Source organism: Abramis brama (genome assembly GCF_963993115.1).
Source record: "Abramis brama genome assembly, chromosome: 7".
NCBI lineage: Eukaryota > Metazoa > Chordata > Actinopteri > Cypriniformes > Leuciscidae > Abramis > Abramis brama.
The window spans coordinates 2,346,717-2,362,285 of NC_139969.1; the positions used below are offsets into that span (position 1 = coordinate 2,346,717).

The window sequence follows — 15,569 nt, forward strand, 5'->3', positions numbered from 1 at the left end:
TGTATAAAGTCAAACTGTAAAAAGTATCATTCATTAATGCATTAACGTTATGCCTTCATTATAAAACAAAGTAAACAGTGTTTTGTTTTCCCCTATAATGGGGAAACGTCATCAACATTTGAAGTGGATCAAAAAAGGTCAAAGTTGTCCTAACACAAAAACAGGTATCGTTCAAAATTCCTGTACAACTTTGAAAGGTTTTGATCCACTTCAAATGTTGACTACTGAATTAAAATCACCAGAACTTTAAAGGCTTTAAATTTAGGGAATTAATTCCTGTCTTATTGTGACCATGGTTCATAAAGACCACATATTTGAACTTAAAAAAAAAAAAAAAAAAAAGTTATACCATAGAAATGTTTAACAGTCAGAAAGACTGTAGAAAAGGCAAAACTGCACCTAAAGCCCATAAACGCATGAAATCAACATCTGAACTGACCAGCAATGAAACGCCACACACTCCAGTAATTTTCAATTTTTATTTTCTTTATTTAGATTTACATAATCCACTTGACTTCCCTGTTTGCATGTGAGAATGTGATGTTTGTGCCCTGTACAGTCCAGTCCCTCTCGTGTACTCTGAGGGAAGGAAGCGAGTGCAGGAGGGAAGGAACGAGACGGGAATGAGAGAGTAAAGCGCAGAGGTTGGGCTAACAGTGGGAGACGAGTCGTTCAGCGGTTTATAACTTGTCCAGGAAGTTGTCGAGTGCCGGCATGCCCTCTTTCAGGCCCTTGCGTTTGCGTGTCTCGGCGACGATCTGGAAAGGCTTGGATGCGGCGTCTTTGGGGTCGCCGGGCAGAATCTGCCAGTGGTCGAACACACACTGAGGGAACGCCTGACCGCCGGTGTTGGAGCGCAGGTCAGCTGTGAAACCTGCACACAGACAGAGGACATCAGCAAAGAAACAGACACGCTTTTATATTAATAAAATGGGACTTCGAGTAGTTAAATGCGTCAATAAAAAGTGCATTTTGGTAAAAATCGACTTCTAATACAATAAAAAAATGCAATGCAATGAAGAAAGCAGCAGTTGAAGAGGAGTCGGAACGGTTACTCACCGAAAGACTCGTTGACGGGAAGGAAGGCTTTAACGATAAACATGGGCGTTCCCATGACCTGTGACTCCTCGAACACGTGTCCTCGTTTCCTGTTCAACACACCGTAGATGCCGCCGACCACCTGCTCTGGGCACTGTGTGTGTGTGAGAGAGAGAGAGATGCGGGTGAGAAACACTCAACCATATTGTGATGGAGTATATGCTAGTATCATACATCATATGATAAACACTAGTATCGCATCTTAACGAATGCATCATGACACTCCTAATTATAATTTAATATTAAAAATGAATGTCCAGGAACACTTCCGCTTCAAGACCCAACACTGAGGATCTGACTGTGTTCATGTCTGTGGAGGTCTCAGATATTAGTGGTAGGGGTTATCCATCACTTCATCAGAGTGGTGCATGATTTCTCATCATAGACCAGCCAGGACATGAGCCAGGGTTCCCACACCTCAGTTAACTTCAAATTAAACGACTTTCCAGGTCCAATACCCTCAAATTCAAGGACTTAATTTCAAGTGAGAGCAAGTTTACATCGTTTCAGCCTATTTTTGCAATGTTTCACGGCTGTCTGCGAAACTTTGAGGTACCATTGTTGTAGTTTCGTGTGTGAACGTCATGGCAACGTACAACACAAAGTACCTCACGCGGGAAACACTTGACGTAACGCATAAATGTGAGTAACTAATGTAAATCAAGCATGAATGCTAGCTAGTGTGCGTAGGCCACGAAGTGTTGGCACATAACATTAGCGGATTTCATTGGCACAAACAGGACCCGTGGGAACCCTGATAAACAGAACCGTTAGATGAACTTCATACAGCTCATGATTCTTGCACATGAATCTCCTCACCTGAATCTCCACCAGGTAGACGGGCTCCATGAGTCTGGGCTCGGCTGTGATCTGGCAGGCGTACAGAACCCTGCGGGCCGTGGGGATGATCTGGCCACCGCCGCGATGGATGGCGTCCGTGTGCAGAGTCACGTCGTGGATGTCGAAGCGGACGGCACGCATGTTCTCCTCGCACAGCACACCCTGAGGAGAGAGAAACAGGACCGTGAGCATGTGTCCTCCTCACTCGCACACTTCAATACCTCAGCAAATAAAGCTGAACATCAGGAGCAAGAAAGTAAAAAAAAGAAGTCATTAATATTTATTAGAATTATAATTCGGGGTGTAATGATACATTATATCACAATATAAAAATGCGATGATTATTCGTGATGGACTAATTTTATGCAAAGCTCAGCTTTCTGTCTTTTCAAAGACATCATTAAATCATGTCTGATCCAAATCTTCTGAAGACACAAAGGCTTAAGATGAACAGATTTACAACACACACACACACTGTAGATAACATGCACGTTCAAATGCTTAAGTGACATGCAAAAACCATCATAAATGAGAACGATTTTTTTATTCCTGAGTAACCCTTTAGAAATTAGGAATATTGATTTTGACATGCTTTCTTGCACTTAAAACTGATATATTGCATTGATCATCTGAGGAGGACGTGCTGGAACGGCCCTCAAAATAAAAGTGCAAACACAATTTATATCACATTTAGTTTTAGAAGTATGATTATTCAAAGCATTTTATTCTCATATGTATAGTGCATTAATAGCACTGGAAGAGTTTGTGCAAGAGATGCAACAAATCCAAAAAATAAGTAAAAGGTTAGAGTTTGACATTAATACAATACTAGATATGTTGAATATAATGTATAATACAGTGAGGGAATATTTGTGGGTCCTGATAGTAATAAAAACTTTATTTTGGCTAAGAAATATTGCGATAGTATATCATGAGATCATTGCTCATCTATAGTAACACCCCTAATTATTATAAAATCTAAACCCGAGAGATTTCAGTCTCTCCATTTAAGTCCATTAAGAGTGTCAAAGGCATCGTAAGATAATCAGGTCTAATCCAAATCCAAGTCTTCTGAGACACGAAGGCTTTAATATGTTATTGAAGGCTAAACATATTGCAATTATTATATCGTGAGTTCAGTATTTGTATCGAATCGTGACAAATGCATCATGACACCCCTAATTAGAATTTAATATTCAAAATGAATGTCCAGAAACAATTGTCCTTCAACACAACCCTGTAGATCTGACTGTGTTCATGTCTGTGGAGGTCTCAGATATTAGTGGTAGGGGTTATCCATCACTTCATCAGAGTGGTGCATGATTTCTCATCATAGACCAGACCAGACATCAACACAACCGGTATTAACGCAAACCAGGGCTGCACCATACTGAAGAAAAATGCGATATGCGATAACTCATTAAATAATGCAATATTCGATGCTTAAAGTGTGTGAAATAAACTGAATTATCTTTAAAATATAATTACATAACCTACATACGCATTTCACATTCTTTTTGTGAATCATCCCTACAACTTCTGAAAGTGAACAGTGTTTTACTGTAGCGCAAGAAGTGTTATTTTAACATCAGTGTAAACCACAGGGTTCAGGGGTTCAGGTTATCATACATTAGGGTTATTCAACAACAGAAACTCATTCAATCAAACGTAAAATTAAAACACTGCTTAGTTTTCACTGTATGATATATATATATATATATATATATATATATATATATATATATATATATATATATATATATATATATATATATATATATACACAGAGTGTGATTCTTATTAAAGCTACAGAAGTTATTCAGCCAAGAGCAGTGAGTGATTTTCTCTGTCTTTTGTTCATGACCCCAGTTATTGCAAGCCGTTGAGATATGCATATTGTGATATATCAATATATTGCAGCCCTAACGCAAATCAAATCTTATTTCATCCTGAGCATCTCACCTCTTTAGTGGCCCACTGGAACCCAGCAACAACGCTGTCCTTGATCTCGTTCAGGTACTGCACTCCCTTGGTCACGTCCACCAGGACATTGGGTCCGGTTCCGTCGGGTCCAAAGCACCAGATCTTACGGGCCTCTGTGACCTCCCACTCGTATTTGTCGGCCAGATAACGGGCGCGGGTCTTGAGCTCCTGACGGGACGACACCTCACCCTTGTCGATGTCTTCGGCGAGACCGTCCGGGAACGGCCTGGCCTTCATGTAGAGACGGTTGTGTTTGTTGGGGGACTTGGACAAGCACATCTGGTCTGATTCTGCACTGACCGTTTCCCTGTATGACACAACGGGGTCCGATTTCTGTTGGAGAACGAGATCGACGGGTTATAGGTTACATCAGGTTAGTTGCATTTCAATTTACTGCTAAATCAGCTTCAGAGACTGATTGGAATCTGACAGATACAAACACACTAAAATTTACCAAGTTTTTCTGGGTCCATCTTACAAAAGTTAACATCACTAAAGAAACTAGTTAGTTAAAGTGCCCATATTATGCACATTTAAAAAGTTCATAATTTTATTTTTTGGGGCCTGCTAGAATACACTTACATGATTTACAGATCAAAAAACATTTTTATAAACTGTATAGCCTATTGCTGCAGCACTGCCTGAAACACTGCTTTAGGGTACGTTTACACGACAACGATATGCTTAAAACAGAGACATTTTTCCTTTGAGAGATCCACTTTTTTACCAGATGGTGCAATTTTCTCAGGTTTGGCCTATAAAGCAAACACTCGTTTTATTCCCTTTTTCTGCTTCTGCATATTATAGAGGGAATTATGCAGTTATAATTTTGAGTGGGTGTGTTGCTATGGATGTCAAGAGTGTGGTTTCTATGAGTGTAATAATAAAATTTGTGCGTGTGTGTAATTGGAGGGAAAAACTACAGCAAATCACAAATCCAACCACTGTGTCCCAGTGAGTTTTGCTGGCATCTAATGGGGAAAATCTGGTACTGCACCCCATAATCTTACTGAAAGCTCATTTTTTGATATATCGACTTTAGATTTATGGCTTTGATTTTATAGCAGTTTTAGAGTTCATGTTTCATAAAATATATATTTGATTTAAAAATAGTTAAATCATTTTCATAAACTTAAATCTAACTTTAAACTTTTTTTTTTATTTTACTTCAACAATAATCTGTCAAGGATCTTAAAAATGTGAAGCTTGGGAGCACAGACTTAAGTTTGGTTAGAGTTTTGACAGATGTTTTTGTCCTCTATGGACCCATCTGTAACTTTACTTTAAAGTGACGCACCAGAGTTAAAGACAGTTGTTCATGCACAAACCTTAAGTGGAATGCAAGCATGGTCCTCCTCCAGATCTTTAAGGCAGATTTCCAGGTGAAGTTCTCCAGCACCAGCGATGATGTGCTCTCCAGACTCCTCAATGATGCACTGCACCATGGGGTCGGACTTGGCCAGACGTTTGAGTCCCTCCACTAGTTTGGGCAGGTCAGCAGGATTCTTGGCCTCCACCGCCACTCGCACCACAGGGCTGACGCTGAACTTCATCACGCGCATGTTGTGGGCCTGCTCGAAGGTCGTGATGGTCCCGGTCTTCACCAAAAACTGGTCCACACCAACCAGACCCACGATGTTACCGCATGGCACGTCTTCAATGGGCTCAACGTAACGACCCATCATCAAAATGGTCCTGGAATTGACATTCAGGGTCAGAAAGGAGGTACACTTTTTTTTTTATTATACCTGGTTTAAGAGTTAATCATGTTAATCAGAAATTTTGGCAATGAATATATATACGGCTGAAACCACAAACGCCAAATATTTTTAATGCATTATATATACAGCTCTGTTTGAGTTCATTAAATCATTAAATGTGATTAATCGCATCCAAAATTTAAGTGTGTGTACTGTGTATAATAATTTTGTATATACAAATACACATGCATGTATACATTTAAGAAATATTTGTTATTTATATATAAAATATTTATATATAATATAAATTATGCATACAGTATATACACATGCAAAAATTTCTTATATACACGCATGTGCATTTATATATACAAAATTATTATACACAGTACACATATATTATGTAAATGCACACTTTATGTTGGATGTGATTAATCGTTGTCCAGCCCTACTAAAAACCTCACACTAGTGTTAATGCATCTGGAGCGCTACAGACCTCTGGATGGGCTTTATGTAAAGATCCTCCTTCTTCCCAGGGGTGAAGTTTGGTCCCATGATTCGCACTTTCAGCCCAGTGGACACGACACCGGAGAACACACGGCCGAAAGCGTAGAAACGGCCCTTATCGGTGGTCGGCACCATTTTTGAGATGTACATCATGAGGGGAGCCTTCGGGTCGCAGTTCTTAACACCTGTGACGAGAACAACCAAATCAGACATGCAAGAGATAGTCAAAGGCTAACCGTGCATTACAACGATTTCAATGCATAATGCAGAAGCAAAGAACCACCCGACATGGTTTAATGCACACCTAGCTCTGGATTCTCCCACTTATACCATCATTTACAAGCATTGACAAGTTAAAGCTGTTATTAATGTTTGTAGCACAATATTTGACCAGAAGGGTAAAAATTACAGTTATTTTCATCAGTTGTGGATCATTTTCCCGGCTTTAGATCAGACACTGATAAAGTAGTGTGTAAGATATTTATTTGAACAAATAGCATTCATTTGAATTGATTATCGAGAGAGAGACGAGTGAAGTGATCTACCCTGCACACTGCAGAGAAACGTATAAAACGGCTGTCGTACCCATGGCAGCTTCATCATCTCCAGGTCCTTCATAGAGCAGCTCGCAGCGGTACCTCTGGGCCGTGACGGGAGAGGGCAGGTGGATGGTGATCATCTGAAGCAGAGCCTCTCCGGCGGGCAGCCAGCGGCGCATCACGGCCTTCAGCAGAGGCTTGCCTTCCTTCTCCTTATCCTCGGCATCCAGCTTGATGTCCAGCTTCTCGATCAGCTTGGCGGTGTCCTCCTTCTTGAAGTTCATGATGGCATCGAACACCTGGAGATGGAGGAAGTGAGGTATGATCACCAGAGTATCGAAAAAACTGATGCGAGGCTTCAGTTGGCAATAGGGCTGAACGATTAAAGGAGAAGTTCACTTTCAAAAAAACTTTTGCTGATAATTTACTCACCCCCATGTCATCCAAGATGTCCATGTCTTTCTTTCTTCAGTCGCAAAGAAATTAAGGTTTTTGATGAAAACATTCCAGGATTTCCCCCCATGAAATGGATTCTATTGGGACCCAAACGGTAGAAGGTCCAAATGACAGTTTAAGTGCAGCTTCAAAGGGCTTTAAACGATACCAGACGATGAATAAGGGTCTTATCTAGCGAAACGATCGGTCATTTCCAAAATAAATAAAAAAGTTTAAGTTTTATAAGCACAAATGTTCGCCTTGCTCTGTTCTGTGATGCGCGTTCGTGACGTCACGTAATACGCAATTACGTTGAAAAGGTCACGCTTGAAAAATTTCTGTCCTGAAGAAAATGTTCTTTTTGGCTTTTTAATATTAAAACACCCAGGATACGCACACGAAATGGGCATTTTAAACGATAAACTGACACAAATACATTTGAAAATGTGTATATGGTCCTCCTTCTGCACATTTGTAAACACGTCAAGCGTGACCTTTTCAACGTAATTGCGTATTACGTGACGTCACGAACGCGCATCACAGAACAGAGCAAGGCGAGCGTTTGTGCTTATAAAACTTAAACTTTTTTATTTATTTTGGAAATGACCGATCGTTTCGCTAGATAAGACCCTTATTCATCGTCTGGTATCGTTTAAAGCCCTTTGAAGCTGCACTTAAACTGTCATTTGGACCTTCTACCGTTTGGGTCCCAATAGAATCCATTACATGGGGGGAAATCCTGGAATGTTTTCATCAAAAACCTTAATTTCTTTGCGACTGAAGAAAGAAAGACATGGACATCTTGGATGACATGGGGGTGAGTAAATTATCAGCAAAAGTTTTTTTGAAAGTGAACTTCTCCTTTAATTGCATTTTGCGATAGGGTTGGGTACCGTTCACATTTTAACCGGTATCTGAAATTCGGTGCCGGTACCCAACTGTTTTTAATGCATTAATATATTATGCATTATAAACTTAATATATTAATGTTGTACAGTAGAATTTAGATATCTTAATTTAATACTACTACTAAATAATTTTAATGAATAAATCACACTTTCAACTATGTTGTAATTTTAACAGTATAAAGCTCAGTTGCACCGCATGTTTGAAAAAAAAGGAAAGAAAAAAAAAAGTTTAATTTCATATAAAAGATCAATTAAATTAATGTTTTATGTCTTCATTTGATTACTAGAAAATTCACAACCGAATTTGTGGAAAACAAAACATTTCAGAGAAATTATTTATTTTTTTACTAAAATGGTTGTTTTTATTAATATTCAAGCATCAGACATTGGCAGACAGAGACCAAGGAAGCTCTGACATAATGTCAACAACACTTCTACAAATGACTTAGTTTCTTTAAAGTTATTGAGGTAAACATGCCTAAAGTACCGTTGGGTACCGGCACCAAATTTCAGGTACCGTACCGGTTAAAATGCGAACGGTCCCCAACCCTACTTGTTCGGTTGGCAAACAGATTTATACCTTGAAGATTGGGTCCAGGATGAGCTGGGCGAAGGTGCGGGGCAGTTTCTTTCCTTCAGGGTTGGTGGCGGACTTGCTGAATTTACCATTGGCCGGGTCAAAGTACCTGGAAGAGAAGCAGAGGATGAGTAACACGTAACCGCTGAATTTAATAAGCACGAGTAATTTATAAGTTAAAATGTTTGGGTTCACAAGTTTTTTCAGCAAGATGCATTAATCAGATGATGGGTAAAGCCTGTATAATGTTACAAAAGATTCAATTTTTTAAAATCTTTTGAACTTTCCATTCATCAAAATACTGAAAAAAATTAAATATTTTCATAATTGATAATCAAATGTGTCTTGAGCAGCAAATCAGCATATCATACAAACCTGATGAAGGATCATGTGACAGTGAAGACTGCAGTAATGATGCTGTACATTCAGCTTTGATCACAAGAATAAATTACAGTTTACTATATATTCACATAGTAAACTTGAAATTGCAATAATATTTCATAATATTGGATTTTTTTTAAAAATCAAATGAACAGCATTGCTGAGCATTCGAGAACTTTTGACGATTATTCAATTCACATGAATGAAAAAAAATGATATTTGTGGTTCATTTCGTCATGTATTCCTGGTGAGTCTCACCTGTCACCCCAGAGCTTCTTCATCATGTCCTCCACTTTCTTACAGCGCTCAGCCGGGCTCAGCTGACCTTCACCTTTAGCAGCAAACTTGGCCACATACATCTCAGCAAACTGCTTCAGAGTGAAGGCCCAGCCGTGCAGACCGGAGCCAAAACCCACGGTACCGATCACGGGATCAATCTGAGAGAACGCAGAGTAAACACGGATCAGAAATCAGCCTAACTACATCACTGCTCTAACATCACTGGCTATTGCTATTAAAATCACGGTAACACTTTACAATAAGATTCATTAGTTAACATGAACAATACTTCTACAGCATTAATTAATCTTAGTTCATATTAATTTCAACATTTACTAAAACGTTATTAAAATCAAAAGTTGTAATTGTTAACATTAGTTAATTCAAATCACGTTTATTTGTATTGCGCTTTTCACAATACACATCATTTCAAAGCAGCTTTACAGAAAGTGCACGAGTCCATATTACAATTGACCCTTCGCAGGGAGTTTGATTGACAGGCGATCTGACCAATCATAATCCGCCATTTTTGTCCGACAAGACAGTCAGGAGAGTTAGTAGATTAACGTTGAAAAACGGAGTGTACTGACGTCTTTCCGCGGTTAAAACACTCCTTCTGATGTTCATCATGTTTATTTGATGCTATAAATGAACTAGAGGAAGAGATGATCGGTTCACGAGCCGCTTTAACTGAGCGATCTGTCAGACACATTAAAGAGCCACAAAAAAGTATTTTATTAAACTTCTTTTTTTTTTTAAATTAACAAATTTTAAGGCGAGACTTTGTTTCATAAAAGTAAGCTGGTCTGGCCTGTCTCAGTGTGTTGTCAGTGTCCTCTCTGCTCTGCGTTGTGTGTTCCACTGTGTGAGAACATGTGGCGTGAGAGAGGCGTGGCTTGTCGGACATAGCAACAGTAACTAAAGGGGGCGGGTCTTTGCGAACAGTCAATTTAGAGAGATCTGTAATCAGAGGTGACCATCCAAGTTACGCATTTCAGGAATGTACATTTACAAAGTCACAGTTAGCTAAAAACGTATTAATTTAAACAATGTAATCATTTAATGCAGAAACAATGAGCTCATTTTAAGTAATGAATACTTGTTTGTTAATAAATGATTATGAAATTTAGAAAATATAGCATATTTGCGTCATACCTGGAAAAATGCACCGTGAACTAACATGAACAATGTATTGCTCATTGTTAGTTAATACATTAAATGTTAACTAATGAACCTTATTGTAAAGTGTTACCAACATCCCCACAGGATCAGCGCAGGTCTCAGATATTGGGTTAGTAGTGGTTCGTCAGCTCATCAGAGTGGTGCATGATTTCTCCTCATAGACCATTTCAGCATGTTAAACACAGGTTAAGTGAAGGAGTGCATGTTCTCACCATGATGTTTCCCATGGGTCCATTCTCGTCCTCTCCGTACGTGGAGATGATCACGTTCACATTCTCCACGATGCGCTGGAAGGTTTGGTAAAGCTCTTCAGGCTCCAGCTGCAGCTCCAGCAGGGCCCGGTCCATCTTATTCATCATCAGCACGGGCTTGATGCGCTCGGCGATGGCCTGTCTCAGCACCGTCTCGGTCTGCACGCACACACCTGGGCACAAAGCACAGTCAGCATCCTGTAGATTCAGCAACGGCACATTTTAAACCCTATGAAGGCCATAACTAGGGCTGCACGATATTGAAGAAAAATGTGATAACTCATTAAATAATGCGATACGATAATGCTTAAGGCGAGACACGGCAGGCAAAAACAGTTTTTTTTACTGGTCAATTTTGAGATTTTTGGATATTTGTCTTCAATAACATGTCTTCTTTCAGACTTGTGGTGAAAAAAAGTCTGAAATACACATTTAGGTCTTTATTTTACTATACTTTGTCTGTTTGCGTCTGTAGATTTCTCATAAATTCAACAAAAGTTGGCGTTCTTAATCCTCCCACTGCTCCGCGATCGCGTTCTGCACACTATCATCACATATACCGTTAGAAAGCTCTCTCTCTCTCGTACAATGCTGTCGGATCCAAATATGGTCATTTCCTTTTTATCAGCAACCAATCGTGAAAGTAAAAGGGCTGAATGGCTCATTGGCTAAATCTTTAAAGCCCGTTTTCTCAAAATGACTTCTCTCTCATTCTCCAAGTCCGAAATCTCCACTTCAGTAGCACCTTTATACACCACACTTTCCAGTCTTGTACCTAGTTATATTATGAAGATTTGTAGAGGGATTTGTAAATATATTATTCCTAGCCTGATTTATATAACATTTTATTCCAAAAAACATGGCGAAAATCATTTAAGGCTATGACAGTATATTCTTGATTTGCAGGATAACTAAAGTAGATATCCATAAATCCCTCTAATTTTTTTCCCCATCTAATATGTGAACACAATGAAAAAATTATTTTTAACCTGGCTTTATCCAATACTCAGATTAGCGCATATTTAATTAGATATTGCCTAATTTGCACATTTAAACATTAAATTACAGAAAACTTGTAATACATTTATTTCTCATCTTAATGTAGATAATCAACTGGGAAAGTTTCATGGTGATATCTGCTAGTTAAATTTTTTTACCCTATTCACCTGTAGTGTCTCGCCTTAACGTCAAATTCAAGTCCTTCAAGCACTTTAACAACCTTGTACGATCCCTTGTATGAAATCAGTTCTTTTTAAGACCGAATTTGGGGATTCATTCCGTGCTACAGTATGATGCACAGTAAACAGTAAAACTCTTACCAGAGACGCAGTCCACCACAACCAGAGCTCCGTCTGTGACACGCAGAGCGGCCGTGACCTCCGAGGAGAAGTCCACGTGGCCGGGAGAGTCGATCAGGTTGATGAGGAAACCCAGCCCATCCTTGCACTGCTTGATGAAGGCCATGTCATTCTCGTTCAGCTCGTAGTACAAGGAGATGGCGCTGTTGAAGAGGCACAACAGAAGAGGACTCAACAACACGATCTTCGTACATCATCATTAAACATGTGACTTTGCTTTAGTTTCTGTTCTAGTGAGCATGTCACATAATTAGTTCGGGTTCTGTTTAGCCCTATTCGCACTGATTAGTATTATCTGGGGACCTCGTGTGATTTAGAAATCAATTTGCAATATTAAAATGCCCAGTTATGCATGATAATGTTTCTACGCATTTAATTGCATTGAGATAATAAAACTCCATGATGTTTCCAGGCGCCTTACGTGGACTTGATGGTGATGCAGCGCTCCTGCTCATCTTTGCGTGTGTCAGTGAAGCGGGTCTCTCCGGCGCGGGCGGAAGCGATGATCCCAGCCTTGGACACCAGAGAGTCGGTCAGTGTAGATTTCCCGTGGTCAACGTGCGCAATCACGGACATGTTACGGATGTTGGACTTCTTGTCCATGATGGCACGGATCTGGTCGACTGTGAAGTTCACCTGGAAGAGAGCAGTGAGATATTATATATAAAATTGTGCCTGGCTTCTTCTCACATGCTTTATCCTGAGGAGTATGTGGTTCTGCCTTCTGGGAGAAGTTACTTAGTGCCCAAATGTCGACCGGTTTGACAACTCTTGTGCCTGCCTCCATTAGAATCTTGAACGGCATGGACAACGGCATATGATAGTCTCTGGTTAGCACTTATTATCTAACACAGGGGTGCCCAGCCCTGCTCCTGCCGATCGACTGTCCTGCAGTTCATCTCCAACCCTAATCAAACACACCTGCCTTTAATTTAAGTGATCCTGAAGACCTTAATTGGTGGCTTCAGGTGTGTTTGATTAGGGCTGGAGATGAACTGCAGGACAGTCGATCGGCAGGAGCAGGATTGGGCACCCCTGATCTAACATTATTTATTGATTTATATTATAATTCTTATTAACTGTTGGTTATTTATTGCTGGTCTTGTGGTTTATGCAGCCGTTATTTGTGCAATAACCAGTGCAATATGACGCCCATCTACACGTTCTGCTCCAATGTATGGATCGTTTAGGTGAGATGCATGTGATTAATTTATTTTTTGTGATTTGGAAGTGCAGAATACACTAAGCCCAAGACAAATTTACCTAAGGGGATAATAAAGTATACTGTATCAAATGTTGACTACTGTATATGTAAAAAATACACACGCAGTAGTCAACATTTGAAGTGGATCAAAACCTTTCATCAAAGTTACACATGAATTTTGAATACCCGTTCTTGTCTTAGGACAACTTTGATTAACTTTTTTTGATCCACTTCAAATGTTTACGTTTATGCATTTGGCAGATGCTTTTATCCAAAACGACTTGCATTGCATTTTAAGGTACACATTTACATACTTATCAGTTCTTGCTTTCCCTGGGAATCGAACCCATGACCTTGGCGTTGCAAGCGCCAACACTCTACTGTCAGTATGTTATCTCTCTCATATAAGTGTGTAATTAATATATATATATATATATATATATATATGTATATATATATATATATGTGTGTGTAATATATATATGCCATATGCCATCCACATATAAACATCAAATGTGTCATGTTCAATATCACGTGCTTATAGCAGAGCCTGTCAAAAGTATAATAAACTGGCAGTAACGCGGGGTTGTTTAGCATGACTTTGCCGCGGTGTTAGCTGCTACATTAAACGCATTGGCGAATAAGGCAACGAGTAAATGAATTTCCATAAATATGCATCGTTTTGCGCCTTTTCTCCCGGAAGCCGTTGCGCAAACAATAGGCGGCCATGTGCGTGATGATGATGTGGCCACGCTGATAACCGCACACGCCGGACACGCACTGGTTACGTCACTGGTCACGTGTGACTGCGGAGTGCCGGTGCGCGTGCGGCCAGTCTGAACACTCCCGACACCTGCCGTTACACCGACCGGCAAAGTGAATAAAACCATACACAGACCCTCACAAACAGGCGGAAAACGTAAGAACTAGGAGTAGAAATACAATATGAAAAAGATACAGAATTACAAAAAGGGCTACCAGTGAGTTATACATTAGATTTTCCTCACACACGATTTTTTTCCCCTCACAATACGTGGCATCGTGAGCTAACAGGCTAGCCCGGTCTGACGGAACCGGGAAAACCTAACTAAACGACTCAAAATTGAACAATAAGGCTCTGGTTTGAGTCATTACGCTGAGAATGTAATAAACTACTTATAACACATTTACAAAACAACAACAAATAATTTACAAAGTGTTTTAATAAATGAGTCATGCCGCAAAACAACCGCTGCCATTTTGTTTTGTGGAAAACTAGCCGGCCTTTTCACTTAAACATCGAGCCGAAAATCCCGTTAAACACAAAAATGATCAATCTAACATCTGAATCCGCCCTCCGCACAGCGGTATCTAATCAAGCGATATGAATGATACGCACCATTTTGGCAGATGGTTCTGGATTCACTCAGCACTGATATTGGAACAGAGAGCACGCTGCCTTCCGCTGGTGGGGACAGGCAGGGAGAAGGACGCGTCACGCGCGGCGCGCGCTTATATTCAGATGACGCGTTCATCCTAGCGTCATGACGCAGAGACAACGCGGACATTTATAGCTCCTCCTAGCGTCACACAGGAGCAACATCCAATCATGCATCCAATGTGTCAAACAAAGTAATAGTTGAAATACAGCATTTACCAGTCATATGGCATGGCTGAAATAAATTATACAAATTATTAAACGCCATATCCATATATAAATGCGTAAATATGACGCTAGTTGTACAATATTTCAGTAAATAAATAAATGCCACATCCATATATAAATGCTTAAATATGACGCTAATAAATAAATGCCACATCCATATATAAATGCGTAAACATGACGCTAGTTGTACAATATTTAGGTAAGTAAATAAATAAATAAATGCCACATCCATGTATTTATGCTTAAATATGACGCTAGTTGTTCAATATTTCAGTAAATAAATAAATATTGTACAAGCAAACAAACAAACAAACAAATACATAAATAAAGGCCACATCCATGCACACATAAATGCTTAAATGGGTCGCTAGTTGCACAATATTTATGTAAATAAAATATAGAAATAAATAAATGCCACATCCATGAATATATAAATGTTTAAATATGACGCTAGTTGTACAATATTTAAGTAGATAAATAAACTAACAAACAAACAAATAAATATAAATTAATTAATTAAATGGGACGTTAAATAAATATATAAATAAATAAATAAACAGTGAAATACATGCACATATAACTGCTTAAATAGGACGTTATTTATTTGTATAATATTTAAGTAAATTACACAATAAATACATACAAAATAAACGCTATCAATTTTCAGTTTCCTTAACATTTT

General features: G+C 39.2%; 1 protein-coding gene across 1 annotated transcript; it reads right to left on the reverse strand.

The window, feature by feature from the left end:
• Window positions 1-465: 465 nt before the first annotated feature.
• eef2b (eukaryotic translation elongation factor 2b) lies at window positions 466-14,751 on the reverse strand. The gene is made up of 13 exons (XM_084119819.1): window positions 14,621-14,751; window positions 12,460-12,674; window positions 12,000-12,181; window positions 10,642-10,853; window positions 9,227-9,405; window positions 8,591-8,696; window positions 6,714-6,966; window positions 6,118-6,313; window positions 5,250-5,616; window positions 3,901-4,254; window positions 1,918-2,100; window positions 1,060-1,192; window positions 466-874 (listed from the first exon to the last, which is right to left on the reverse strand). Exons 1-13 carry the CDS (start codon window positions 14,621-14,623, stop codon window positions 681-683), a joined length of 2,577 nt encoding a protein of 858 aa, XP_083975945.1. The 5' UTR covers window positions 14,624-14,751; the 3' UTR covers window positions 466-680.
• Between the last annotated feature and the right edge of the window lie 818 nt (window positions 14,752-15,569).